At 34.8% G+C, this 11,761-nt stretch overlaps 1 protein-coding gene across 1 annotated transcript; it reads left to right on the top strand.

Moving 5' to 3' along the window:
* Window positions 1-2,884: 2,884 nt before the first annotated feature.
* Window positions 2,885-9,960, top strand: LOC138716402 (uncharacterized). The gene is made up of 2 exons (XM_069849464.1): window positions 2,885-3,530; window positions 9,175-9,960. The coding sequence occupies exons 1-2, from the start codon at window positions 3,016-3,018 to the stop codon at window positions 9,815-9,817; spliced, it is 1,158 nt and encodes a 385-aa protein (XP_069705565.1). The 5' UTR covers window positions 2,885-3,015; the 3' UTR covers window positions 9,818-9,960.
* The last annotated feature ends 1,801 nt before the right edge of the window (window positions 9,961-11,761 follow it).

Here is an 11,761-nt window from a genome sequence, read left to right as displayed (position 1 = left end):
TAACTTGTTATTCCCAGAACATGAATTTTACCAGCTTATTTTCTAATGGCTTTCGAAATGGACTACGTCAGCAGTCGAAACTACAACAATTTCAATAGATTACTCGCTATCTTGTGAATGCGGGCGTGGCATGCGCAGAGGCTCATTTCGGAGACTGATTATTCCGACGGTCCGGTTTTTTTGCCATTGCTGTACATAAATAATTTATTCAAGCTATATTACAAAGAGGGAGAATGTCAGCTAAGATGATGCCTATATACCCAATGGTATTTTCTAATGTCCGAACGCACAATAATAATAATAATAATAATAAAAATAATAATAATAATAATAATAATAATAATAATAATCCTCGGTGTTTTGAGAATCAGAAACGATATGAATTTTTGAACTTTCAACTGGAGACAACAATGACAGCCCCTTCATTCTCACATCATTTTCAATGAAGGAATATTCTGAAAAATGTGATTGTAGACATTGCTGATTTTCCTTTTAAATTAATAAGAAAGTAGGCTATTTTGTGATAAATGTGGAGAACCACTTTATGACACCAGCAGTGAACAAAGTCTATTTTTTAATAAAAAAAATAATGAGAGTCTTGTCATACCATCATCTGAAATGATAAAATGATGCCGGTCAAGTGAAACAGCGATTACACAGATGTTGATAGGAAACAGTGTCATACCCCCAAGGGCCCTGTGTTACATCGTGTGGAAAACAATGTGATCCAACAATTAAACATTTTTACTATCTTTCCGCAATTATAGGATCATATTTTGGAAAATAAGTTGCCAGAGATTCACATTTTAAACTTGTTAACCTACCATTGATGGCCTACATAAAAAGCAGATGTCACTAAGCAGGTAAAAGTCACGACAAGAGTTTACATTTTAAAAATTGTAAGACAACATTTAAGAAAGAAGACTTATTAATTTATGAATCAATGGGTAAGATCTCTTTCCGTACACTAGGCCAAAAGTCCATGTGTATGTTCAAGATTATCTGACGGAGTAATTCATGCGTTATAAGTTTATTTTAAATTACAGTAGGTCTACTGCTGTGCAGCTAATGAGTTGTAGACCTACTTAGGGGAGAGTCGGGTAGTATCGGACAGTGAGTTTCTTTCATCTACCACACGATGATAGTACCTGATTGACATGGTTACGTTTCTGTGATGTCGCATAGAGAAATGTAACCATGTCATTCAGGTACTACCATATGGTGGTAGATGAAAGAAACGCACTGTCCGATACTACCCGATGTCCGATACAGTACTACCCGACTCTTCCCTATATTTTCAAACAAACTTTAGGCCTGCCTGTTTTTATTTTACAGGTGTATTAGATTATGCGATACGGAAGCAGATAAATAATAATTGTTCGTTTCTCGTCCTAGAGGCCTAATATATTGCTTTATGTGCAGTACACAGTTGGCAGTGTTTTACGAATAAGAGGAAATACTAATATCATTTTCTCAACTGAACTATTGTCAGTGCTTTAGTTGAGCCGGTACGCCGTACCGTCTAAAACAAAAACTCGCTGTTACCGTACCGGAAAAGAATATAGGCTCGAAAATATATTAATTGTGTTTAAATAATCTTTAATAAGACTTTTAAATGGAGGGTGCTAGCTATTAGAAAAACATTATGATTTTGATATATGGATAAAAGTAGCGGCTGGCATCTCATATCCTTTGCTTAAACGCTTGTTCATTCGTTGTTTTATCGAAAACCATGGTCTGTGATTTGTAAATTTCAAGCTTGCATGCCGCCGTCTTATTTCTATAATTAACACTAACTTTATGGCATGGCTCTCCAATAAATGTGCTATACTGATCCGCTAATTTCAAAACTTGCGTAGATGCCTTCGCATAACGCTAATTTTATGATTTGGCGTCTCAAGAATTCTGCTTCACTGATTCACTAATTTTAAAACTAGCTCAGACGTAATGTTAGCAATTTCCTAGAGGAGTTAAATATTGTTATTTTTCGTGCGTTCATGAATCTTGAGTCCAGTTTCATGTTAAGATCTATTTCAATTTCAATTAAAGAATGTGAATAAGCATTACTGTAATATCTTCACTAAGAAAAGGAATACTCTTCCAGTAAAAGAGTTCTTAGTCTTTTGTTCGTAAAAAGTGTTGGGTCACCAATGTCAGCGTTTAATTTCTTGCCTTATATGCAATTGTGGCTGCGATCAGGAAGGAGGTTTGCAGAGGTGATTGCATGATGAAGAAGTAACCTTGGAAAAGAAGTGCAGTACGAGTCCATACAGAGTCTAGTCTGACCAAGGAAATTTCAATAGTACGCCCTAAAATTTGTTTCCAACTACAGTACAGACTATTGTTACAATATTACACTGTATCTCCAGAAATCGAATCCATGCTTCAGCTTTCAGTTTTACACATCACTTATTTTATAACACTTCAAAAACGACCTTTCTTTAGCCGCGCAAACTCAGCAATAAAATTATTGCATTGTCCAAGAGAGGTGCATTTTCGACCATGTGTTTACAAGCACAGGACTGGAGATGGCAGATAAGATATACTATGTTTACATGCCCTGTCCTTCCTCTTCAACTTAAGACAACAAACAACCCCCCTCCCCTCTATATGTTTCAGTTTTGGAGTTTTGGCCAGGAATTCGGGGAAAATGAATCACTGTGCGTAGGCCTCCGTTTGCCAGTTAATTACAGTGTTGGCGACAAAAGGCTCCGGCTTACTATATAGATGGCTCTGGTATAGCTCGTTCTGTATGAGCTTTTTCTCTGCTCTTTGGTTGGAACTCTTTAATGAGAGTCATTAAAGAGAAATTTCAGTGAGTAGACATGGGTAAAATTGCTTGCTGCGTCTGTATGGCAACACTGTTCATCAGCTGTATATTCTATAATGGCGGCTCTAATTGACGCATATAAGCCGGGATGCTTGGTGAAGTTAATTTAATTGCAATTGTTTTGAAACATTCCTACACTAAAGTTTCGAAGAAATGCATGTGTTCTGTATGTATATTATAGTGGAATGCAAGAATTGTTGCAGAAAACAGTATTTATATGGTATTTATTAATGCATAATGTGTTTGGGACGGACTCTGTAAATATTGAACCAAAAATGACGATGCAAAAGAAAAGAACAACTAACTTTCGGGAAGACGAGACAAAGCTTTTAATACAATTATGGGGTAGTCCTTCCATTCAGACGCAGATGAGTGCCTGCCACAGAAAAGCACCAATTATGATTCAACTTGCTTCCATGATGCAACAATACGGTTTTTACAGAACACCAGAAGAAATAACTACAAGAATAAGAAATTTAAAGTGTATTTATCACAGAATAAAGAAGACTCTTAGCACAGGTTTGATAACTGATCCTGATTGGCACCATTTTAAAGCCATGGATGCGATTCTTGGTGATAATATGTCCAGTCATCATCGGTATAACATTGGTATGGATGGTTATCCAAGAAGAGAAATAAAGAAGGAGATTGTGGATATGGAAGACATTATAAATTCTAAGTACAGTAATGATAGTCGCAGGTATTGTAACTTTCATATTGTTATTAATTTTATCAGAATTAAGTTCCAAGATTGATATTAATTAATGTCAGATGTTATTAAATAATCTAATGTTATTTGTTAGTCACTGAACCACAGTTTCTCACTCAGCGTAATTATTTACTTTAACTACACCGTGGATTTACTATATTTTCGTAAATATTGCGAGTTAAAAGCTAGGACGCTGAGGAATGTCACAAAGTTAGAGTGGATTAGGCTATATGCGAGGATAATGTGAAAGACCGAGGACTGTGATGAGTGGGTTAGATGAGGAAATAGCTAAGTGATAGGAGTCGTGAGGACTGTGATGTCTACTGTCACCCCACATGTAGCCACAATTGGTGCCACTAAATTTAATCCAAAACCAGTTTCAATGTATTTTTCAATGCGAATGTTCTGGACAATTTTCCGAGGAAAAAGTAATAAGTTAGGTATGTATTTGGGGACAGAAGAAGGTATCAGATGATAGACGACATTATGATAACCTATATGGATCATATGCGGAGACTAAGAGGAAAGCAGAAAATAGAAAAGATCGATAGACTGTGGTGCATCTAAGTTATAACCATAGCATTAGTAAATCTTCATAATATGTCTTTTTTATGTAATGTTTAAAATTCCTGACTGTTTCCCCACTCATAGAAGTGCGCGATGTAATTACTAGGCTGCAGAAGTCTGCACTTAAAATTACTAAATATATGCACTAATAATAAATCACATGCAGTAAAAATTACTACTTATCCAAAACATTTCTTGAGTTACTAACTTATTTTATTCTGACAATAGTAACATATTTTTAACGTAAAATGTTCATGTGCCAACTACCACATTGGCTCAGTGCTAGAGTGTTCGGATTATGAGCCAGGGGCCTGGGTTCAAACCCCTCTCTACCATGAATTTGCAACTTATGTTGGGGAGTGATGTAGCAAAAAAATAACTGTTTTAACATAGACACTATATTTTTATATTGTATTGTATTATATTGTATGGCAATTGTATTATCTACACGCAACCCTCAAATTGTTTGAAGGGCCACACTGACCATAGCCCCTCTTCAAGAAATACTCTTGCTACTACCTAATGTGTATATAAAATCAATAATTACATATGGAGGTGAAGTTTTAATAACAGTAAATCTTAAAAAGATGAAATAATTAGAAAATCGAAGTCTTCTATTAATTACAGGGGCTGTCAAATCTACTTCAGTACCTGCAATGTAACTAATAGTTCTTCAGTGTCCTATTCAATTTGAATTAGAAAGGGATGCTATTCCATACGAAAAATTGATCGGTATATTCCATTTAGCAATTGGAAGCTAAGAAACTTCATAGTAAAGTGGGATCAGTGTTTTGATTCGAATCTTTAATAAGTTCAGAAAAATTCCAAAATTTATTATGTCTCCTTTTATTATTTCCTTTCTGTTGAAACAGAATTAACAACAAACTTTCAAACCAAAGCAACAAGAATATCTTGGATTTGAACAGTTACTAATCTCTTTAAAATCAGGTCATTAAGACTTTCTTTATCTCATCCAACAACACCCTTTTTACATATCCATTAAAACTCTCTCAACCCAACATAACCCATGCCACAGTAACAACCTCCAGACTTCCGGAGTAACCTTATTACATACCAAAGTCAACCCAAACCCAGTTGATCTCTCCAGATCAATTGATCCTCTCGTCTTAACCACCCATATCAGGGCAGATCTCCAATTGGCCTTGCGTTCCGATCGTCCTGCACACAACGATCCCCCTCCGCCTCCACCGTCCAGGTGGGGGCCGAAGGCGATTGATGCATGCGCACAGAAATAGTCAAAAACTGCTACACCGGAAGTTGCTTTGTAAACATACAACATACCCAAATTTACATTCTGCCGAATTACAATATAAACCATCCAAACATACCGTTACATCAGGTAACTTTAAATCCCAGGAGAGCTTTCTCTCTAAAGTACATGAAATTAAGAAAGATAAATCTCCCAACAAGTAAGGAAAATCTAATTCATGAAACTAACCCTGTAAGTACGAGTAATAGAAATTGAGTGTTATCTGGACCTGGTTGAAGATACGAAGAGAAGTATCATTCTAAAAGAAGTCCTAAAATTGCTTGAACTGGAACTATTCATAGTATATTCTCTAACAAAGAATGGCTTCGTATTTTCACTGATGGATCCCTACTGTCCAACCAAAATGGAGCAGATGCTGGTGCTACATGTCCACTTTCCTCGTATAGTTTTTCAGTGGGGTACCTGCACAGTGTGGATTATCTGGCAATGAAGCTGCTGACCATTCTGCTAATAAGGGAAGTAAAATCTTACAAAACTCCATGTCAACTTAACCATTATCAATAGTTAAAAGATTCATTCATTCATAGTGTTCTCCCAAGGGCAGGTCTTTCACTGCAAACCCAGCATTCTCCAGTCTTCCCTATTTTCTGCCTTCCTCTTTGTCTGCATATGATCCATATATCTTAATGTCGTCTATCATCTGATATCTTCTTCTGCCCCGAACTCTTCTCCTGTTCACCATTTCTTCCAGTGCATCCTTCTCAACCAGTGACTCAGCCAATTCCTTTTCCTCTTCCTGATGTTTCAGCATCATTGTTTCTTCACCCACTCTTTCCAACACAGCTTCACATAGGCCTAGGCGGAGTTATGGTGGGACATGGGGGGGCACTGAGATTTCGATTATTACCACCCTCATTAACTTTACTACTAGCAAGCATTATAGTAGAAAGAGGTGCAGGGACAGGTTGAACAATATACCCACCGTTAGCAAGAGGTATCGTACATGCTGGAGCATCAGTTGATTTAGCAATCTTTTTTAATTAATTTCCAAAACTAATATTTTAAATAAACTACTTTATGAAATTAAAAATCCCCCCCAAACTTGGCTGAATTCCTTTTTTCTATTAACGTTAGAAAATATTGAATTCAAAAGATTTTTCTTCATTTGTTTATGATCAAGTTTCTCTGCTTAAATTGACGAATTAATGTCTTCAGACCATGTGTCTGGACTATAATATTTATTTTAAATTTCTGAATGTATAAGAATTTATGTAGGCCTACTTCAAATTTTGTATACTCGTATGTCAGGTTTATCTTTCTTCAGCTGATAAAAACTAGAATTATGTTTGTCAAAAATTTCATCAAATGTTCTCCTGGATTTAACTTTGTTTCTTTTTAACACACTCTTCAGCATTATTTTGTACTGTTGAGTTATATAAGCTACTGTCTGATCTTAATATAATTTACTTCTGTTACTCCTACAATAGTGTGATGAAAGTTTAGGTAAATCTTGAAAAAAAAAAGAAAACAACATTAAAAAAATTCTATCCCTTCCTTGGTTGGCCTTTGAGTTTCTCTTCCATTCAAAATTTCCTTTGATGTATTCATTTCAACCACACTTTATTAACTCAATTTGTGACCTGGAATTCTCCCAGACTTAGAGTAGAAAGAAACATTTTCTTACTTCTTACCTACACTCAATACAAGTATAACTAGAGAAATAGAAGAGTAGGACTAACTACTGTAGGGGAATACAAGTATAGGTAGGGAAATATAAGTATCTCTAGTGGAATACAAGGATCTCTAGGGAAAAGAATTTTTATGTGAGTCAGGATTTGGTGTCTATTTTCATTTTGTTTTTTCCATTGTTACATGATTTTCTACATAAACCTTTCTTTGTTCCCAACTCATGTCTTTCCATGGTTTCTTAAAAATATGGGGTCTGTCATCTTCAGAAATCTCTTGACAGGCCCTCAAGGGGGAATTTTTACATGTATTTGAAGTACATGCAGCCCATGTGCCATGCACTTCGTGATACGGTCTGTTCAATTTTTTGCCCCAGGTTTATTCGAAACTTTCTCTCCTTTCATGCGTAATTTCTTATTTTCTTCTCTTTTCCATGTCTTCTTTCTTTCTTTTTTTCTTTCTTACTTCTTCTATATTTCTATAATACAGTATTTATTGCCTTCAGATGTGTGCTCTTTTGGATCAGTGTGTTCATGTCTCTGAAACTGCATTAACATTTGTTGCATTATTCTCTCTTATTTTTGTTTTCTTGTGCCGGGGTCACAGCTTGTAAGACTGGCCTGACCATCATTAGTTTTCTTATCTTCTGTTTGTAATTTATTTCCTTTCTTCCTCTTTACTCCCATTTTCCTTTTCACCAGTGTATTCTTCTTCAGTCGAAGTTGAACTTTCTGGTTCTTAATGAAAATCATTAAGGGTCTCTTCTTTTTTTTTTCTTATTGTTTCTAGTTTCAAAATTTATTGGATGTAAGTAACATAACTCTTTTTATTTTTACGGTAGCGTGTATTACATGGATTTACAACTGCATTAAAATTACATGTAAGCTACACTTGAAAAACAATTATGTGGATTAAGGAATTTTGCCGTTAATTGTGGGCTTACGTCTTCGGTCTATTGCCAAAATTATGAATGCGCAAAATTTTATATTTGAGATGAAAGCATTTTAATATTCAAAGTGTCTGAAAAAATCGTTTTATCATATATATGATATTTCCGTGCATCACATGTTTTATCAATTATGTAAATCTTTGCACTGCAGAAACGTTGTGACAAGTGTTGTATTGCATGTTTCCACGTATTCACATTTTTTTTTTTTTTATATTCTAGTGATATTTAACCTACTTTATCTTTTTGTTGTATTGCATGTTTCCACGTATTCACATTTTTTTTGTATATTCTAGTGATATTTAACCTACTTTATCTTTTTGTTGTATTGCATGTTTCCACGTATTCACATGTTTTTTGTTAGTGATGTTAAACCTATTTTATTTTTTTGTTTTCATATTTCCCGATAATGGTATATTTATAATGTGATAACTTGAGCTATATATAATCATAATTTTCCTTATTGTGTGTACTAAAAAATAATTGTATGCTTTGTATTTCACTATTTTATTACTACTAACTACTATTATTATTATTATTATTATTATTATTATTATTATTATTATTATTATTATTATTATTATTATTACTATTATTATTATTATTATCAATATTATTATTGGCTTACATTTTTATACTTTGTATGATATCTCATTTATTTTGATCTAATTACTGTTCACATTTTTATTATGCATTTTCCTTTCTTTCTATATGTTATATATTATGTCTGATTTCTACGGACTTGGTGTTTACATTATATTATGATTATCTTCTTCAGTTTTGTGTGTAAAATTGTAGTGTACTTTACTTTGTAAATTTGTAGTGTTTTTTGTAATGCAGTTTTACTCCTGGTTGAGTGTTAGAGAAGGCCGTATGGCCTTAACTGTGACAGGTTAAGTAAACCATTATTATTATTATTATTATTATTATTATTATTATTATTATTATTATTATTATTATTACTACTACCTGTTTTGTTTTATATTTTGATATTTTAAAGAATTTATTCACGTTAATATTGAACAAATATAGGCAACAAATACTTACTTCATAAAGAATGATTATGATTATAACGCAACTCTTATTTAGATCTGAATACTATTAAATTTGTATGTACAATGTTTAAGGCAATTTAAACTCAGAAAAATTTCTTATATAAAAATTTGCTTTCATAACAGCAACTTATATTCACTTTATTTTTCCAGTTCAGGATGTGATGACGATGGTGACACTGTTGGAAACTATATAGCTTCATCACCTATGCAAGGGGTGACCATCACGTCATCAACTGCAATAATCGCAGGTCCTTCATCTTCAAGTAGGGTTAGCAGCTCAGCCACCTTGCAGAAAAATAAATATTGTGAAGATGAGGAGCCAAGTCCTGGTATGGAGGAACCAAAACGACAAAGAATACAAGGTCCCCACAGCGGGAGAGACTCTCTTCCCAACAGCCCGGACACAAGACGGTCACATGACCAACACGAGGTCGCAAATCTATTGCAGCAACTGTTAGATGTTGAGCGGGAACATCTGGAGATAGAGAAACAGCGCCTTGAATTTGACAGGAAGGTTGGATGCCAACTGATGGCATTAATTCCAGTGGTGGGAAGCATCCTTCAGAATCAGTTCCTTTTACAACAACAGCAGCAGCAACAGCAACAACAGCAGCAGCAGCAAGAAGAGGTGCAGGAGAATGCTGCTTCACCAGAAAATAATAGTGAACGCGATTCTGAAGACAATTCATGTGATGAAGAGATTCAGAAAGATGAAGCGCAGTTGCCAAGGGCAGAACTTCCAGGTGATGTTGGTTGTGGTATACTTCAGTCATTCACTGAGTTTGGGTCCTAACTCTGCACTCAATAGCAGATAGCATTAACTGAATGTTTAGACGAGAAATCAAGGCTAGTTTCCGAACTTCGACCAAAGTTTAATCATATATCAAATTTTCATGGCATGTTTGCTGAAACTGCCACGGTGGCTCAGTTGTAGAGCACTGGACTTATAAACCAGGGGGCCCGGGTTCAAATCCTGCTCTACCCTGAATTTATAACTTGTGTTGAGTCAGCCCATGGTCACAGCAATTTTCTCCTGATACTTCAGTTCCCCTTTCACATCCAAACAATTTTATTCTCTCCATCATTGCGAGTGCATTGTGGACTCACTGCCTGTGATGCACTCTGGATAGTCTCTGACGAACTAAGTAGTCTATAATGCTTGACACTAGCAACATCTATGAGCTCACTTATAGAGTCGATGCGAGTAACAACAAGTTAAAACTTTAAACCCGGTGATAATACTAGTATGCCTAACATTTAAATCGTCAAAAGCATGGGTACAGATTTGACTTGAGCTAAATACGTGATTGTATTTTTTTCCAAGGCTTTCCTGAACTGTAAGGTATCATCTCGTCAAAATACCTTCTTGCTATCAATAATTGTCATCACGCACGATTGATACAGCATTGTTAAAAACACATGATTGATCACGGGGTGAGCTCCACGTCTGAAACTTAATCGGAAAATTCTAATAAATAATGGGACATAATATATGTTTATTGAGTCCATTATGCACATTATTTCCTTGCAGCAAGTTACTGTTTTCTCACACCACATTATCATGACATGAGGTGAAGTATGTATATGACATTTGCATCTTCATGATGTTGTATGTGGTCTCTGTCGACATTTAGATGCCTCATATCTCATCACAGATAAACGTTGTTACACACTTTATGATTACAAACATTATGGGAACATGCCTCATTTTTATAATCCTTGTTCTAAGGTTTATGAGTGATTGCGAAATGTTGCACTTCACACCTGTTACTTTGGTCTTGTACTTGTCCATCACAGAAAGTTTCATGATGATTGTCATTGGAAGATTCCATAGCATTCCTTCTAAGAGAATAGATTAAGCTACTGATTTTAAGAACTTAATTTCAGCTCATTCTATTTTTTTTTATCTGATCTCTTCACTGTTCAATTTTCACATTCATAAGTTGTTGCAGGCACTGTCATCACTTTGTATATTTTCATTTGTGTATTTTTTAATGTCCTCTGTAAAGTTTTTATTATTCTATTCATTTACCCTAACAAGATTATTCGTTTTTATATTCAGATCTTGAACACTATGTGACAGATTAAAACAAGGTAATTAAAACTGGACACTTATTCAATTATTTTATCTTTCATAGCTAAGTTTATTTACATCATACGTAGTTCCCCCCCCCCCCCCCCCCTTGATCTTTAGAGGTTGAAATCTTCAAATTTAATATCTCCATTATATCTTTCAGGTTATTAATTCCTCTCTGTAATCCAGCTTTTGTTTTGTCAAAAATAACTCGTAATTCATCAGCAAACACAATAGTTTTCAGCAACTATTTATTTAATAAAATTTCCTTCACAAAAAACATTTTTCCACAGCTTTATAGCTTCGTCACTGTATGTACTAAATAGTGCTGGTGAAAAGGAACATCACTGTTTTACTCTTTCATTGCTTCTTGTCTTTCCTTTCTATTTTTGTTGGCTATACAAACTCAGAATAACTTTTATCAGAGTATCTTATGAAGTTAACTGTCTACAGTTTCTCCTGGTGAAATTTTCACACACGAGAACTGGATCTCACTGAATAGTTGTACATATGCAGAACATATCACAAATGCTAACCACACCCACAGAGACATCAACACAGACATGGAAATACTACACATTCAACCAAAAAGCCAGAAACTAAACACACTAGAACAATATGAAATATACAGACACACATCCCAACGAAATTCTCAACACATAA

The sequence above is a fragment of the Periplaneta americana genome, chromosome 16 (genome assembly GCF_040183065.1).
Source record: "Periplaneta americana isolate PAMFEO1 chromosome 16, P.americana_PAMFEO1_priV1, whole genome shotgun sequence".
Lineage (NCBI taxonomy): Eukaryota > Metazoa > Arthropoda > Insecta > Blattodea > Blattidae > Periplaneta > Periplaneta americana.
The sequence above is the reverse complement of the archived record's forward strand: the minus strand, read 5'-3'. Positions and strand labels throughout refer to the sequence as shown.